The 17,707-nt window shown below is 42.1% G+C and overlaps 1 protein-coding gene across 1 annotated transcript in view; it reads left to right on the plus strand.

The window, feature by feature from the left end:
- The first annotated feature begins 220 nt into the window (after positions 1–220).
- The window catches only part of LOC120515503 (probable C-mannosyltransferase DPY19L4), a 44,146-nt gene continuing 26,659 nt past the window's right edge, over positions 221–17,707 (plus strand). The window contains 2 exon segments of the mRNA XM_039736563.1: positions 221–391; positions 12,663–12,719. Of these exon segments, the coding sequence (XP_039592497.1) occupies positions 221–391; positions 12,663–12,719 (228 nt within the window).

Genomic DNA, 17,707 nt, shown 5'->3' on the forward strand with positions numbered 1-17,707 from the left:
TGCAGCCAGGATACCAGATTATACGGGAAAAAACTGGAGGTTGGACCCAGAGTGGCCGACCATCAAACAAGCCTGGTCCTTCTGGGCAATGGTAGGGCAGTGGCTACAGCCGTTTGAAAACAAGCCCTACCACATAATAGAGCAGATAGCTTGCTATCTGGTCCTAAAAGCGCTTCCCCATGGCTTCACCCAGCTGGTCTGGGGCAAGTAGATTAAGAACATGGCAGAGCTCATAGAGCTTCTGGAGACACAAAGGGCGGCCTCGCACTCTGGCAGAGAAGAACTGTCCCTTTGTCAAACTCAGCCGGAGTACATCCCAAGACCTAGACACCGTACAACCCGGAGCTTTTATCGGTGCCCGCGGAGCTGCAGGTGCACAAACCGCTTGGAGGTAAGAAGGAGTGCAGGTGGAGGGCAAGGAGGGGTTGGTGTGCTCTGGCTAATCCGTTGGCGGTCCCACATACTGGTGTGGTGATCGTCAATGGACACAAGACCACAGCCTTGTTTGATTCCGGTAGCAACATTACCATTGTTGCCCGCTGATTCGTGCTGCCCCGACAGTAAATAAAGGTTAAGACCAGTATAACCTGTGTCCATGGAGACATCCGTTGGTACAGCTCCGCCGCTTGTGTCATCAGTTACGGGGAATTGGTTCAAAAACTAACCGTGGCCGTCCACCCAAATCCCTCACACCCAGTGATACTTGGGTGGGACTGGTCTAATATTAAAATTGGTGAGACACATACTGTACCACTCCTGGGGTTAACTTGGGTCTAGTTATGGACGGGGAAAAGACATCTCAAGCTACCTCCACGCCATGTAATCAGCCAGCAGAGAGAGACGAAGCAGCCGCCCTGAGTGACGTGGCGACTCCCAGACTGCCGTGTGCCTACACATCATCCACCAGCGCCACGGCGGAAAGGGAGGCACCCACGCCAATCCTCTCTCCTGCTTGCAGTTTCAATTTAGAGAGACGCCGGCTTCATTTAAAAGGGAGCAGTGGAATGACGATTCCCTGAAGTTTGCAAAAAATGCAGTGGTCCTAGTCAACGGCCAGTGCACTAACCAGCCGATGCCACAGGGTCCTCACTTTGTGTTGGAAAATGATCTTCTCTATCGGGTAGCAGTGCATGATGGGCAGGAAAGATGACACAAGTACATTTTAGTCCTCGTGGATTACGCTACCAAATACCCTGTTGCTGTTCCGTTGCGCTCAGCCACTTCCAAAGCCATCACACAGGAATTACTAGGGGTCTTTTCATGTGTGGGCATCCCCAAAGAAGTCTTAACAGACCTGGGGATGCCCTTTACCTCGGAGATGTTCAAGGAGACTGAAAATAAAGCATTTAAAGACCGCGGTATATCACCCTCAAACCAACGGTTTGGTGGAGAGGTTCAATCAAACTCTCAAACAAATGCTGTGTAAGGTGGTCAGTGAGGATGGAAGGAACTGGGATCAGCTCCTCCCCCTCGTCCTTTTTGCCTATCGGGAAGTCCCTCAAGCCTCCAAGGGGTTCTCCCCTTTTGAATTACTGTATGGGCGACAACCCCGGGGCATATTAGACATCTTAAAAGAAGGATTGGAAGAAGAGGCTCTTCCCTCTACAAATATATTAAAATATATCACGCAGTTACGCGATAGATTTGGTAAGATTCAGCCCCTCCTTAAAAAGCACATGGAAGAGGCTCAAGCAGCACAGGTCCGCTATTATGACCGCGGCACGTCTCTCCGGGAGTTCTGCCTGGGAGATCGGGTCATGGTCCTAGTACCTACCTCCCACTCTAAGTTACTTGCCCATTGCCAAGGTCCCTACGAAGTTAAGGAGAGGAAAGGACTCGTCAACTATTTGGTGAGTCAACCCAATCGTCAGCCAAGGGAGCGGGTTTATCATGTAAACCTGCTGAAACCGTGGAAGGACAGGGATCCCGATCTCTCCTCTGGTCTGCCCCGCTCACTCTTTGCTCACACGGCTAGCCTAAACTTCGGGGTGGATTTAAATCCCAGACAATGACGGAAGCTGAAAGCAGTTATCCTATCTGTCGTGGAGGTAGTGAGTGAAAACTTGTGACAAAACCTGGGGTTATAATCCGAGAATGTCCATATTGATTTCCCGAGGCAAAAAGGGCTGAAGTGGAACTTGAGATCAAACACATCCTGGAACTAGGTGTAACTGAGGAAAGTCATAGTCCCTGGTCCAGCCCCATTGTGTTAGTCGCTAAGCCTGACGGGAGTTGGAGGTTTTGCAATGACTTCCGTCGGCTTAATCAAGTCTCCCAATTCGATGCTTATCCAATGCCGCGAGTGGTTGACTTCCTCAAGAGGCTTGGACAGGCTCAATATTTGACCACACTGGACATGACAAAGGGGTACTGGACTTTAATGGACTCCGCGAAGGTTAAGACCGTGTTTAGCACTCCTAGCGGACACTGGCAGTATTGTGTCCTTCCATTTGGGTTACACGGGGCTCCAGCCCCGTCTGGTGGAGAAAGTGCTCAGGCCCCATAACTCGTACAGTGCTGCCTACCTGGATGACATGGTCATCTATTCCAGCACATGGAAGGAACACCTACAACAGGTAAAAGCGGTATTGCGGACACTCAGTGAGGCCAGGCTTCGGATTAATCTCAAGAAATGTTTCTTCGGATTGAGCGAAGCTAAGTATTTAGGCTACCTGGTGGGTCGGGGTAATGTGAAACCACAGTGCTCCAGAGTAGATGACATTTTGAAATGGCCCCGTCCAAGCCTTTCTCGGGTTAGCGGGGTACTACTGCCAGTTTGTGCCCCGGTTCTCAGAGAGAGCGACGCCCTTGACTGATTTGACAAAGAAGAGGGCCCCAAACATTGTGGTATGGACTGAAAAGGAAGGTGCTGCATTTAGTGACTTGAAGCAGGCCCTTACATCCACACCTATTTTGAAAGCTCCTAACTTTTCCTTACCTTTCATCCTCCAGATGGACGCTTTGGACACAGGCCTGGGGGCAATGCTGAGCCAAAATGTCAATGGTACGGATCACCCCATTATGTTCCTGAGCTGGAAACTGTTGGGCGGGAGACCAGGTATGCCGCGGTGGAGAGAGAGGCTTTGGCGGTTAAATGGGCGATTACTCAGCTGAGGTACTACCTGCTGGGCCGGGAATTCACCCTTGTCATGGACCATGCTCCTTTACAGTGGATGGCCCTGCACAAGGAGTCAAATCTGGGGGTTATCAGGTGGTTTCTTGACCTCCATCCGTACAAGTTTTCGCTTGTACTCTTCACGCCAACGCTGATTCCCTCTCTCAGTTTCACGACCTCTCGGTCAGGGTCGCCCGACCCGATGGGTCTGAGCTGAGGGGGTGCCTTGTCACACATGTGCACATGTCTGGTCTGGTTAAACCTCTCTATAACACCTTTGCTTTAAGGATGGTATACCAAGTTTTTTAAATGCTTCATCTGGAGTAACTTAGCCATTTCCCTGAGTGTCTTCTGGTAAAAGGCATCTGTTAGGTCTGTTAGGACTTCTTTAGGGATGATAACTCTTGCAAAGACCCCTACCAATTCCTGTGTGATTACTTTTGTAGCAGCTGTATGCAGAGGGACAGCTTCAGGATATTGGGAAGCATAATCAACAAGGACTAAAATATATTTATGTCCTCTAGCCGAGGACTCTTGGGGTCCTAGTAGGTCAACCCCGATTTACTCAAAGGAAATATGAATAAGGGGAATGGGGACTAGCATAGCTCAGTCCATTTTAGGAATTTGACTCAAATGACAGTCCAGACAGGAAGTGTAAAAGCATCACACTTCCTCATTAATCTCTGAATCAGAGCTTAATGTACTCCAGAGTCTTTTCAGTTCCCAAATGGGCTCATAGAAGATGGGTGTGTGCTAGTTCACAGACTAGCCACCAGTAAGACTGAGGCACTAACAACAATGATTGTACCTCCCCTCACACTTGGTTTTCAATAGGGAAGACTGTTATTTAGGGCAAAGTATGGACCCTGTGGAGTAGGATGCTGAGTATGTTGGAAATTAACCAGAACGATTGCATTTTTCGCAAATTTAATGGAATCATCATTCCATTGCTCCTTTTTTAAGGAGGCCAGAGTTTACCTGAATTGAAATTGTAATGTAGTGAGAGGTTCAGAGTCGACCTCAATCAGCGCGGTTTCATCCTGAGGCTTGTCTTGCAACGTTCCAGGAATCATCACATCACACTGAATGACCACATTACTCCTCAAGGCCGACTGTAAACATAGCATGGAGGTAGCTTGTGATGAAATATTCCCATCTGTTACTAGGCTCAAAACTTTCTTATGAGTGGGTTGTGTAAAACCACTTTTCATGTCAGACAAGTCTTGCCACAGTATCACCGGATATGGAGGATTCCAGAGGACTGCTACTGTGAGGCTTTTTAGTGAGCCCTCGTATTTGATGAAACCTATACCATCAGATTTCATGGTGGATACAGGTCAGACTGGTCTTACAATCCAAACACTGTTGCTGTAACACAAAACGGCAAGCGAAAATGGAAATGTTACTGGCGGAATCTATTAAAGCTGTCACCTTATGCACATTAACTAGTACCACTCCTGTACAGGGAAGAGACAGAGGATTAGCAAGTGCACACCACCCTTTTCCCTTCATTCAGCTACATACCATGGGCGCGATGATTTGAGGGCAGTAGGGGTATGGTGTACCAAACATCCCGCATTTGAAACAGCACAGGGGTTTTTGTGCCTGTACTTCAGCTTTGACACGATCTCCATGCTGCAGCAGGTGGGCTCTTCAGAACACGTCCTGTCCTGGTTTGGTGTTGAAACCATTCTGCCCTCTTAGATAGCTTCCCTGTCATGTTCTGTGGTAACTATGGAAGCATCTATATTTTAAACAGACTGCCACTGGACCAGCTGGGCAAGGTAATTGGGAAGGGCATTTATTAGGAGATCAAAAGAGATTTGCTCCAGGACTTGTCGCAAGTCATTTACGACTAACCGTAGCCAGTGTCCTACCTTGCTTCACAAATCAAAGTCCGTGTTGTCTTCTCTGGGTCAAATCGTCATTCATGACAAATCCTTGCCTGCTGGTCAGGAGAAAGGCCGTACCTTTTGAGAATCTCAGTCTTCAGAGCATCATAATTGGCGACTGTCTCCTCAGAGAGGTCATAGTAAATCTTCTGTGCTTCCCCCTTTAGGAACGGCGCTACTATGTTAGCCCATTCCGCACACTCCTAATGATTCCTGTTGGCTGTATGTTCAAAAATTAAAAAAATAAGATTCAATATTGTCTTTACTTTGGAGGGACACAGCCACCTTGTTGGACAATGACACATGCTTGTGCTCACGTCTCGGACTCTGCATGCTGTATTCATTATTCTCCCACACCTGGAGTTTCAGGGTCAGGAGCTTTGAGGCAATATTAACCAGAATTGTGTTGAGGACCTGCTCCTGGCTCATTATTAGAGCAAATCCTGCTGAATATGCCAACTGTGGAAATGAAGAGCAGAAGAAACAGATTGAAGTTTGGGGTAGCCAGCCCGTATACTTGGTAACAAGTAGGTTGAGTGAAAAAAATGGTCTTTACAGACTGGAGTCCAAAACAGAACAGAGTAATACTATTAAAAATTGCAGTTATAGGAGAACTGGTGGAACTAAAACTAGTAGTAATGTCAGTGAGGGTGGAACTAGAAGTGACGTCCTTAGACTCATGCAGGATTTTCTTCAGCTGATCTGCAGAGGAAAGAGAGGAAGGATCATTGCACACTGCCACACCCTGACATGTAATTACAACCATTTGAGCCCTTTAGATGCCTGCCATGCACATGTGTGTGACTATATATATTTATATATTTAAAAAATTAACTAATTAATTGCATGAATATATGTAATTAATCACGAGTAATCTCATCTAACATTAAAGCATGTAATTACAAAATGAATACATAAAGTAAATACACACGAATAACAAAAGTAATGTAGAATCAACAGAAAGAAATTAAAAATAAAATAATGGTATGGTTTAAACTGAAGCTTCTTCTTCTTCTTTCAGCTTCTCCCATTAGGGTTGCCAGAGCAGATCATCTTTTTCCATGTCTTCCTGTCCTCTGCATCTTGTTTTGCTACACCCATCACCTGCATGTCGTCTCTCACCACATCCATAAACCTTCTCTTAGGCCTTCCTTTTTTACTCTTGCCTGGCAGCTCTAGCATCCTTTTCCCAATATATCCAGCATTTCCCCTCAGCACATGTCCAAACCAATGCAATCTTGCCTTCGAGGCACACTGTCATATGCTTTCTTCAGGTCCTCAAAGACACACTGAAGCTCCTTCTCCATCAACACCCTCAGAACAAACATTGCATCTGTGATCCTCTTTTCTGGCACAAAATCATACTGCTGCTAGCTTATCATCACCTCCCTTCTCAACATGGCTTCCACTACTCTTTCCCATAACATCATGCTGTGGTTCACCAATTATATCCCCCTGTAGTAACTACAGCCCTGCACATCCCCCTTATTCTTAAAAATCAGTACCAGTACACCTCTTCTCCACTCCTCAGGCATCCTCTCACTTTCCAAGATTCCATTAAACAATCTGGTTAAAATCTCCACTGCCATCTCTCCTAAACACCTCCACGCTTCTGCAGGTATGTCTTCTAGACCAACAGCCTTTCCATTCTTCATCCTCTTCATAGCTGTCCTTACTTCTTCCTTATTAATGAATTGCACTTCTTGATTCACTATCACTCTTTCCATCTGCTCAACACACCCTCCTTGCTTGCTTCCGTCTTTATCCTTTATCACCCTAACCTACTGCACATTATCACAAACAGCGGGATCCTTGTCCGGGTGGGATGCCTCTTCACTGTATGGACCGGGGTAGCAAGCCTGGTCAGAACAGTACTTCCCCTGGGATGCTAGATGGCAGCCCCCCTGGGTGGCAGTGGTGCCTCGGATTCCCATAGGGCTCCATGGGAGATGGAGTTTCCTACAATCCTGTTGGGATCCAGGGGTGACGCCAGTGGGTGCTGCAGTTGTTCCAGACCTGTGTGGGCGGTTCTCCAGCCACACCCAGAAGTGCAGCCATAAATAGGTCATCAAACATCTGGAACACTTCTGGATGGTGTCACAAAAGCCACAATGAGACATTGCAAAGTTTGGGGCAGCCACCCGTATAATTTGGTTTCCTGGCTGCAAATCGTCTTTTTAAATGATAGCACTGCTGTGCACAAAACCAAGTCCAATACAGAATTGAAGGAATTGGGAAAAGGCGGAGGCTTTAAAAGGGTAAGACAGGAAGTGAAGTCAAACGGGGTCGGGCTTGTGAGGGTCTTCTGCCATTGGCGCGAGCCTGGACGTGACATCACAGGGGCCATTCCATTGGCTTGATCCTGGAAGTGATGTCCAGAGGACCAGGTGGGATCTCTTGTGAATGGTCTGCAGGCAAGGGAGAAAAAGAGTCAGTGCACTCTGCCACATCCCGGTATGTCTCGGAACTGCCCTTACTCGCACCCATTAGCTGCCTCCCATGCACAAAGGTGTAACAATAGGCTATAAAAGGAACCAGCAGCCACCACTCCGAAGGCCAGAGTCGGGAGGAGGACTAAGTTTGCCAGAGAGGAGTGGTGAAAATATTGGGTGAAGAAAGGAAAGTATTGTGTGCAGTCTTGTGCTTTGGACTGTGTTGTGGGCTCGAGGGGACGGGGGAGATGTTCCACAGGAGCTAAAAAGAAAATAAAACCAGTTTATTTTAGTAGTGTGCCTCCAGAGTCTGTCTGTGTCGGGCTAAGCGCTGGTATAGCGCCATCTACAGTCACAACATCTTTCCCAGATCGGTACCTCTGTCTAGCCAATCGATACAGATCCTTTTCTCCCTCCTTAGTGTCAAACCTCTCATACAACTTATCATACTCCTTTTCTTTAGCCTTTGCCTATCTCTTCACCTTATGCCTTATCTCTTTGTACTCCTGTCTACTTTTTGCATCTCTCTGATTTTCCTGCTTCTTCTTTGCCATCCTCTTCCTCTCATCCATCCATCCATCCATCCTCTTCCGCTTATTCCGAGGTCGGGTCGCGGGGGTAGCAGCTTAAGCAGAGAAGCCCAGACCCCTCTCCCCGGCCACTTCTTCCAGCTCTTCTGGGAGAATCCCAAGGCGTTCCCAGGCCAGCCGGGAGACATAGTCCCTCCAGCGTGTCCTGGGTCTTCCCCGGGGCCTCCTCCCGGTTGGACGTGCCCGGAACACCTCACCAGGGAGGCGTCCAGGAGGCATCCTGATCAGATGCCCGAGCCACCTCATCTGACTCCTCTCAATGCGGAGGAGCAGCGGCTCTACTCTGAGCCCCTCTCGGATGACTGAGCTCCTCACCCTATCTTTAAGGGAAAGCCCAGACACTGCGGAGGAAACTCGTTTCAGCCGCTTGTATTCGCGATCTCGTTTTTTCGGTCACTACCCATAGCTTATGACCATAGGTGAGGGTAGGAACGTAGATCGACTGGTAAATTGAGAGCTTTGCCTTACGGCTCAGCTCTTTTTTCACCAGGACAGACTGATGCAGAGCCCGCATCACTACGGACGTCGCACCGATCCGCCTGTCAATCTCACGATCCATTCTTCTCTCACTTGTGAACAAGACCCCGAGATACTTAAACTCCTCCACTTGGGGCAGGATCTCGCCCCCAACCTTGAGAGGGCACTCCACCCTTTTCCGGCTGAGGACCATGGTCTCGGTCCTCTTCCTCTTTATACTGGAAATCTGTATTGTTGGCCGCATATTGATCTGGCAAAATTTTACACTGGATGCCCTTCCTAATGTAACCCTCCCCATTTTTCCGGGCTTGGGATCAGCACAAAGAATCAAACTGGTTTGTGCATCCCCTGTGGCTGGGTTACAGTAGAAACAATAATAAGTTTAATTCATGAACAGAGTTCAAGATGTGACACAAAGAACTAAAGAAACAATTAAAAAATGGATGACTTCACACAAATCAGCGTGATTAAAAATGACAACATAATACAGAATTGTGTTTAAATGGCACACTGTTATAGCCATGAAGTATAATTAGAAATACATAGAAATGGACCCAAATATATCAATCCAATCATCACCTAAATCTGTTTATTCATTGTCCATTTCAGTATGAAGTTGTATGTGAAGCTCCAATGTAAATATGGCTGAAATATAAACATATCTAGCATCAATATGCTTCTGATCATTATCTGCAGAGCTAAAAATGTGGCATTAATTTCAGCATGGTCAACACCAGAAATGGGTTCATTTATCTCTGGGTTTAATGCCTTTAGAGGAAACAAAACCATTACCTGTTAAACAAGGCAGCATGTGACGATACCCCAAAGCCACATAACCCAAAATGATCTCCTCCTGCTGGTGTAATTTAACAGTCAGACACATTTCTTTAGGTTCCCTTCAATGTAAAAATGACTGGCTTCAAAATACAATCAGATTTGTCATCCCTGCTGTTTCATAGTAGTGACTTTTAATATCCGCAAAAAAAAACCAAATGAGACATGGGTTTCAAGTCTCACAATACCTAAATCTTAAGATGTCTGGCAAAGATCCGCATCCATTATCAGCTTAACAGTTAAACTTAAGCATGTAATTGACAGCAGACACATTGGTCAACACCAGAGAAGGGTTAATTTAGCAATGGGTTTCATCGATTTAGGGCTGTAGACCATTTAGGGCTATGTGGCTTTGGCCATTCGTCACTTACTTTCCTATTTAAGAGTTAATGGCCGCGTTCACCCTAAAGAGCTTGTACTCAGAGGGATTTGAAGCCCTTCCTTGTGTTGACCAACATGTCTCCTCTCGGTTAAGTGCTTACTTTTAACTGTCAAGTCCATTATGGATGTTGTGTATTTCTTGACATTTTTACAGGATAAATGAAGTGAGACTTGAAATGTGTGCCTCAATTGCTATTTTATGGAGGCTGGAAGTGCCCACGAAACACCGGGCATAATGTGTTTGGTTTTATTTCAAAGCCAGTCATGACTGCATTGAAGTCATCCTAAAGATATGTGTCTGGCTCTTTCATTGTAACAGCAGGTAAATACCAATTAGTGCTGCGTGGCATTAGCCACTCGTCACATGCTGTACTTAGTAAGAGTTAATGGCCATGTTCACTCTAAAGAATTTGATCCCAGAAGTAAATAAAACCTTTCCTTGTGTTGACCAACGTGTCTCCTCTTAATTAAGTGCTTAGTTTTAACTGTGAAATCTATTATGGAAACTATGCATTCCTACATGTTTTTAAGAGATAAATGCCGTGAGACTCACGCATCTCAATGGCTATTTTACAGAGGCTGGATGTGCCCACGAAACAACTGGGATGACAAGTTTGGTTTTATGCTGAATCCAGTCATGCCTGCTTTAAATCGAACCCAAAGATAGGTTTGTGACTCTTTCGGTTCACCAGCAGGATGAGACCCAATAGAGTTATTTTGTTTTGCACTCCAGTCACATGCCATCCTGTTTTAAGTATTAATGTCCACGTTTACTCTAAAAAGTAAACTCTGCATTCAAGGGAACCTAAAGATATGTGTCTGGATGTTTCATTGCACCAGCAGGAGATGACCATTTAGCGGAGTTTGGCTTTGCACTGTTGTCACTTTCTGTCCTGTTTAAGAGTTACTGGCCATGTTTATTATAAAGAGCTTGAACCCAGAGGTAAATGTGTATAAACACCAGGAATGGGTTCATGTCTCCTCTCGATTATGTGCTTAGTTTTAACTATGAAGTTCACTATGGAAGCTGTGCATTCTTAGATGTTTCTAAAGAATAAATGCTACGATTCTTGAAAAGCGAGTCTCAGTTGCTATTTTACGTGAAGTTGTTGGCACGTAGCACAGGCAGGGGTGTTTCCGAGTGAAGTGAGCAGGGGATGAAGCACCCTAGTGTAAAAATATTATCTTGGCATTTAGTGCTGTTTGGTGAGAGAATATTTTTTTCTCTTTAATTCATGATTAAAACACTTTTAATCTTTTAATCTGTTATGACCACTGTTTGGTCATAATGACACTGCTTTAGAACTTCTGATGAAATTTTATAGTCTTAATTTAAGATAGCACATTGTTGCATATGATAGCTTTGACATAGATTTCATATCATTGTCAGGTGTTATGGCTATGGAGCCAAATGCCATGTTGGTGCTTAAAGTTATTGGGGTAGAAAGGATTAATAAAAGGTTAAAATTTAGATATTTTTTGATATTACAGTCAAAACACAATAAACCTAGGATATGATCTTAAGCAGTCCAAATGCAATAAACTTAGTGAATGATGTTAAACAGTTCCCATGGAGACTGAGATAGCGTATGATACTACATTCCCGATGCAATTAACCAAGGGTATGATGTTGGGGAAAAAAAAGAACTATATAAGAAATTTCAATATAATAATTGAAGTTTTACAAAATAAAAAAGTGGGGTAAGTTGGGTATCAATTTGTTTAGATTCACTAAAATAAATCAGTTTATTTGATGTCAGAATGCTAAAATTATTGTACACTGGTGAATATGGAAAAGTGAAATTCACAAAGTACAGCATACCTTGAAAAGTACAAGTTGTCATAAATATGAGACAGAGTCATATAAAGGTTTGGGGCAGCCACCCGTATAATCTGGTATCCTGGCTGCAAAAGTAATGTTGTAGCAAATACAGCACTGATGTGCACAAAACCGAGTCCAAAACAGAACTGAGGGATTAGGGAAAAGGTGCAGGTTTTTAAAGGGGAAGACAGAAAGTGAGATCATATGGATCGGACTCATGGTCTTCAGCCATTGGTTCAAGTCCGGACGTGACATCACAGGGGCCGGCAAGGTCTTCTTTCATAGGCTCGGTCCCGAAAGTGATGTCAAAAGAGCCAGGTGGGATCTCCCGTGAATGGTCTACAGGAAAGGGAGAAAAAGAGTCAGTGCACTCTGCCACATCCTGGCATGCTTTGAAACTGCCCTTACTCAAGCCCTTTAGCTGCCTCCCATGCGCACGTGTGTGACAAAGTATTCAATTCCCTTGAATGTCATAATTGTCTGTGTGACAAAACATTTTTACACATATTTATCCATTCAGTACTTATGCTGTAACAATGTTTTATTTTGACTTTTTTAAATACATTGTAACAGTGTAAGAATTCACATTAAAATACTGAATGAATACATATGCATAGTAATTTTTTATGATTGGAATACTTTTGCACGCCACTGTATTGAAAGATAGAGCATTGTTTAACCTGTACAACATTTGAAAATTCATAGCATACATCTGAGTTTTGCTACATTTTCTTTGTTAATATGCCATATCTGTTTATTTTTGCATTTAAATTTATAACTGGCAAATTATAAAGGTTTAAAATATTAATTTGATTTAACCAAGTAAGCTACTGATAAACAGTTGCATTATTAAAAAAAATATTTTTAACTGATAAATAGCTGCGTTATTAAAAAATATTTATTATGTATTTGGTGATTTAATGGCTATAAATAGAACAAGGGTTTAATTAAGTTCGTAATAATGTTTTTAGTGGAATGTTTCATTTTGAACGTAGTTCTGCTTTTAAAATTATTAGTTTAAAAATTTTTTTTTCCATTATTTGTGTTTGATCTATATAACAGATGTAAATTCTAATAAGGAGAGATCTCTGATTGATTCATTTGTTTTTTGTATTTTAGGCACTTATACTAAGTACTGCTGTTCCTACAATAATTGAATTCAGCTTGTGGAGAGAGGTAAAGATTTACTATTTTAAAGTATCCAGAATTTTAATTGATACATGTACTGGCTTTGTTATATTGAAGCTCATTCATATTTAAGGATACATTTTGAATATTTGGTCTGATCTAAAATCTCTGTAATCTGACTTTCTTTTAAACTGAGTTCAGATCAACTGATGATTATATTATTTTAATTACATGAGATATGATTAACAGTTTTAACATGTTAACAATTAACATCATGTAAATTACTTTTGGATTAGGAGAACTTTTCTAATGTACCTGAATTTGGTGAAAAGCTCTTGCTTTTTTTACCCATACTAGAAATATAAACATTTTTAGATGCTTGTTCATGTTCAACAGTGATATGTGATATGCATAATTTTTGTAGGTCAAAACTTCTAGCAAGTACTGATGAGTAAGTGAAACAGGCAGGTTTCAGTTCACATACATTTCTGAGAAACTGATGTTAAAATTTTGGTTGCAGGTAATTTTGGAAGTGCAAAAGTCCGATTTTGTTTGACTGATTATGTTGAAATTTAGCATGCTTGTTCTTCAAAAAAGTTTTGTTGAGACAGTTACATTTTTGTTGAGGTTTCTCAAACATATCACGCTGTACAACGTTTTGAAATTTAAAAATCTTCCATTGAGAACCATTGGCAAATCTGCAAGCTTGTCTGTCTTAAAAGAGAGAAACGTTTTGTGTGACTTCAACAATTTAATGATAATAATAATAATAATAGAAATAATAATAATAATAATAAAAAATAGACAACCCGCGGCGTACCATACGCCGCATAATCAGGCTGGTTTTTTAATGATTTTTAAGCACAGGGAAAATTAACATTTAAAAAATCGGTAATGTAATAAATCAGCAAGAAAAGCAACATTGTAACAATGCACGGAACGAACCAACACACAATCGTCTGTGACTGAAAACTGGCGGACCGCCATCGCTCATGTGCCCACCTCCAACTCGTCACTTGAGTTGTTGTCGTCTTTGCACAGTCCAGATGCACCTGCGACTCACATAGACTTTCCGTGTTCCTGCTGGAGCATCTAAGAAGATGCATGTTTGTCGCGGACGCGAATTGCTGTATGTAGCGTGTTAAACAGTTTGCTATGTTGCACGCGGTCGTGCGTCGTAACCGAAAACTCGGTTTTTAAAGACTGCTTACTTCATTGTGTTTTAACCTCGGCTCTGCGAGTTGTCATCGTATCCAATGGTCTTGGAGTTGGTGGGTGTGGCTCCTTCCTGCGTGCGCCATAGGTGTCTTACTTTTCGGCAGCTTAGTGAATCCACGCCCCTTCCGACGTGCTTTCCATGGGTGTCTTGCCTTAGTGAATTATATATATAGATGTTACATTTATTGAGTGCCTTTCACAAACCCAAGGTCGCTTTACATAGAGAGTAAAAAAAAAAAAATTACACAGATGACAAAAGTTTGTAGAAGAGGAAAGTTTTCAGTTGAGATTTAAAAGTGTAGAAACAGGAGCAATCTCTGAGAGACTGAGGAAGAGAGTTCCAGAGTTGAGGGGCTATAGCACTGAAGGACATGCCTCCCAAGGTGGAGAGTCTGGTGTGTGGGACAGTAAGGAGATTACTGCTCGAGGACCTGAGAGAGCAACAAGGAGTGTAAGGAGCTGAGTGAGGTTAGGGGATGGGTGGCAAGGTTATGAAGGGCTTTGAAGGTGAGAACCAGTGAAGCTGGGAGATGTGAACAAAATGCTTTGTGTGGATGAGGACTATACCTGTGGTGTTCTGAATTTAGCTTCTGTATAGATTTTGCATGGAGGCCAATGAAGAGGGAATTACAGTAATCAATACGAAGATATTATGAAACAATGAACCAGCGTTTGAGCATCAGACAAGGACAGAAATGGACGGAGGTGGGCAATGTTACGGAGATGATAGAATGAAATTTTAGAAAGAGACCTAAAGTTTGGTTTACCATTTCACATTTACCTTGAGAGTGATTACATCATCTTGCATATTTTACATATTTTTCAGTTTAACTTGTCTGATAACTGTTTAAATGCCCAGTTCAAGTGAATCAGAAGTTCAGAAGGTTGCATGCAAACAGCTCATAAAGGAGAACCCTTCTTCCTGATTCTTTAGATAAATTAACCCTAAAAGTACAAAAAAAGTCTGAATTAGCATTAGCCACCCTAGTTCAGAGTGTTAATTAAAAAATTTAATGATTTACTTCATGAGGTACATAAAGTACATAATAATCAAATATTTGAAATATTAAGATGTTTGCTTCAATTTAAAAGTTTAAAGTTTGAATGTTCATGACTGTAATATGAATCTGGCATTTTTCACCCTCTGGTGGAGGTCCACAGAGTGGTAGATCCTTAGTAAAGCATCAAAAATGTCACATTCCTAATCCGTGACCTTGAAATAGTCATGTTGATAAGTTTGAAAACTGTCATTTTTAACCTTTTTAGAGGGCTAGGACAACCTATAAAGAATAAGTCCTTATTATCATTTTTGCTGGAAACATCTGTTGGTTTACCCTTTTTTATAAGAGTGTAATTTCCTGCACAAAACATGGTCTAAACATGGTGTAAAAAATTTGTGTTTTTTGGGTCTAGAGCACCAAACATGGCAAGGACCCCAACAAGCTTGACGTCTTGCATAACTAGACATTAAGATGATTTGAGTGGTATATCATATTTGCGGGGTTTCTCATGCTGATGAGTCAGAAGGAGCTGGACAAGAACAAAAAACTGATTTCAAAGTGTTTGTAAGTTATTCAAAAAATGTTATGTTTAAGAAAATTGAGCAACAATTAACCATAGACCTTATACCACTAAAACACATAAATCCATGACATTTTTATATCATTTGACTTGGGATCTTCTGTGTATGAAAGCTATTGAGTCACCACAACTCTATTTAAGCTTCATTTTTAAATCCATGACATTGTAAAGTTCTGTTTAAAATCGTGTATTTAATATAGTCTACCAACCAGGGATGCTCTGATCAGGTTTTTTTAGGGTCTGTATCAATCAGAGAGTTCATGTTACTAGAATTAGCCAATTTGAATACCAATTTTGATTTGTTTTCAATTTTATGTTTTCTTTTAATTATTTTCACTAAGCTCCTCCATAACCGCCATGTAGAAGCTTTATATTCTATATTAAAGTGATATATTTATATTTTAACTCTAGGCCTTAGGTGTTACCTGTTAATTTTTTTATTAACAAGTGAAATTCAGTAGGTTTATTGTTCAATGACAATAAAAAATACTAAAATAAAATCTCCTTAAAGCCTACTTTTTTAAACTAATTAAAACATGTATAAAAATATGTACCCATAATGCACATGCCATAAAAGAAAATACAAATCCTCCTCCTAATTATAAGTCACAATTCTAACACAATGTTCATGCCTATCAAGAAAATATAAGACTAATATGCTTAACAAGTTTATACATTGACTCAACACAATTGACTGTAAAGTTAGTAAACCTATTGTTTACTGTGCAGTGAGGACAAATTCTTCGTTATCTGTTCTTTGCTAATAAAAAATGTGAACTTCTAACCAGATAAATAGAACTTTACTTGTCCCCATGGGGAAATTTAGCTTTTTACAGAAGCCCTCTAAATAAATAAATGCATGAATAGTTAGTTGAGTAAATAATAAATAAGCATGCACACTTTGGTCTGAACAAAGAAGAAAATTAAAAAGGAAGAACACAGTCACTGTGAAGCATTATACAGATGTATTGCTTCTGGTATGAAAGAGTCCCAGTAGAGTTTCTTGACACACTTCTGCTGAATAATTCGTTGGCTGAAAGTGCTCGGTGTTGGTGTGTCAGAGAGAGGATATGCAGTATTGTTCATAATGGCTCTCAGTTTTATTTAACTCTCTCCATTGCTACTCCCTCCAGAGGTGCAAAATGCATCCTATAACAGAGCTTGCACTTTTAATTAGCTTGTTGATTTAGTGGGCCTCTCTTGAAATAATGTAACCAGCGCAGCACACCACAGCATAGAAACTTGTCCTGGCCATTGCAGAGTTATAGAAGATGTGTGTAGGGTGTCACTTTCCAAATTAAAGGAACGCAGTCTCCTAAGAAAAGAGAACCTACTCTACCCTTCCTTATATAGTTTCTCTGTGTTCTGTGACCAGTCCAGCCTAACATTAATGTGGACACCCAAGTACTTGTATGAGTGGACCACCTCTACATCCACTCCTTGAATATTGACCAGACATTGAGACTCTTTGGTACAGTGAAAGTCAATAACCAGTTTCTTGTTTTTGCTGATGTTAAGATGCAGACAATTCTCTTTGCCCCAAGAAACAAAGTTCTCCACCTGACTCCTGTACTCTCGTCCTCTTTATCAATATACCCGCTTAGTAGATAATCATCTAAAAATTTCTGCAAATGACCAATGTGTTATATTTAAAGGCTGAGGTGTACAGAGTGAAAAGCAAAGGAAAGAGGGCTGACTGTTCCTTTTGGTGCTCTAGTGTTGCTCACATCTGTATCAGACACAAAGTCCTTGAGTCTCACAAACTGCGGTCTGCCTGACAGGTAATCCATTATTCAGGACTCCACAAGCTCATCCACCTGCGTATCTCTGAGTTTACCTTTTAAAAGGGATGGCTGGATGGTATTAAAGGCAATGGAGAAATCAAAAATATAATCTTTATAGTGTTGCCAGTTTTGTCCTGGTGAAAATAAGCCTTGTTGCGCAGGTAGATAATTGCATCCTCCACGCCAGTCTTTGTCCGATTGGCAAACTGCAGTGTGCCCAGGTAGTCTACCACAAGAGGACTCACACTGGTCTGTAGTCATTAGGTGAAGTGGTGCTTGCCTTCTTTGGAACAGGAACAATGCAGGATGTTTTCCACAGTGGTGGCACTTTCTGAAGCCTTAGGAACTAGTTATCACAGTACAGTGATAGTACTGATTATGGGAGTATTTAATACTCTCCACTTTTATTTTCTCAGTGTCTCCTACATTTCCATGTGTTGAAGACATAAGGCA

Source organism: Polypterus senegalus, chromosome 15 (assembly GCF_016835505.1).
Source record: "Polypterus senegalus isolate Bchr_013 chromosome 15, ASM1683550v1, whole genome shotgun sequence".
NCBI classification, from domain to species: Eukaryota; Metazoa; Chordata; class Cladistia; order Polypteriformes; family Polypteridae; genus Polypterus; species Polypterus senegalus.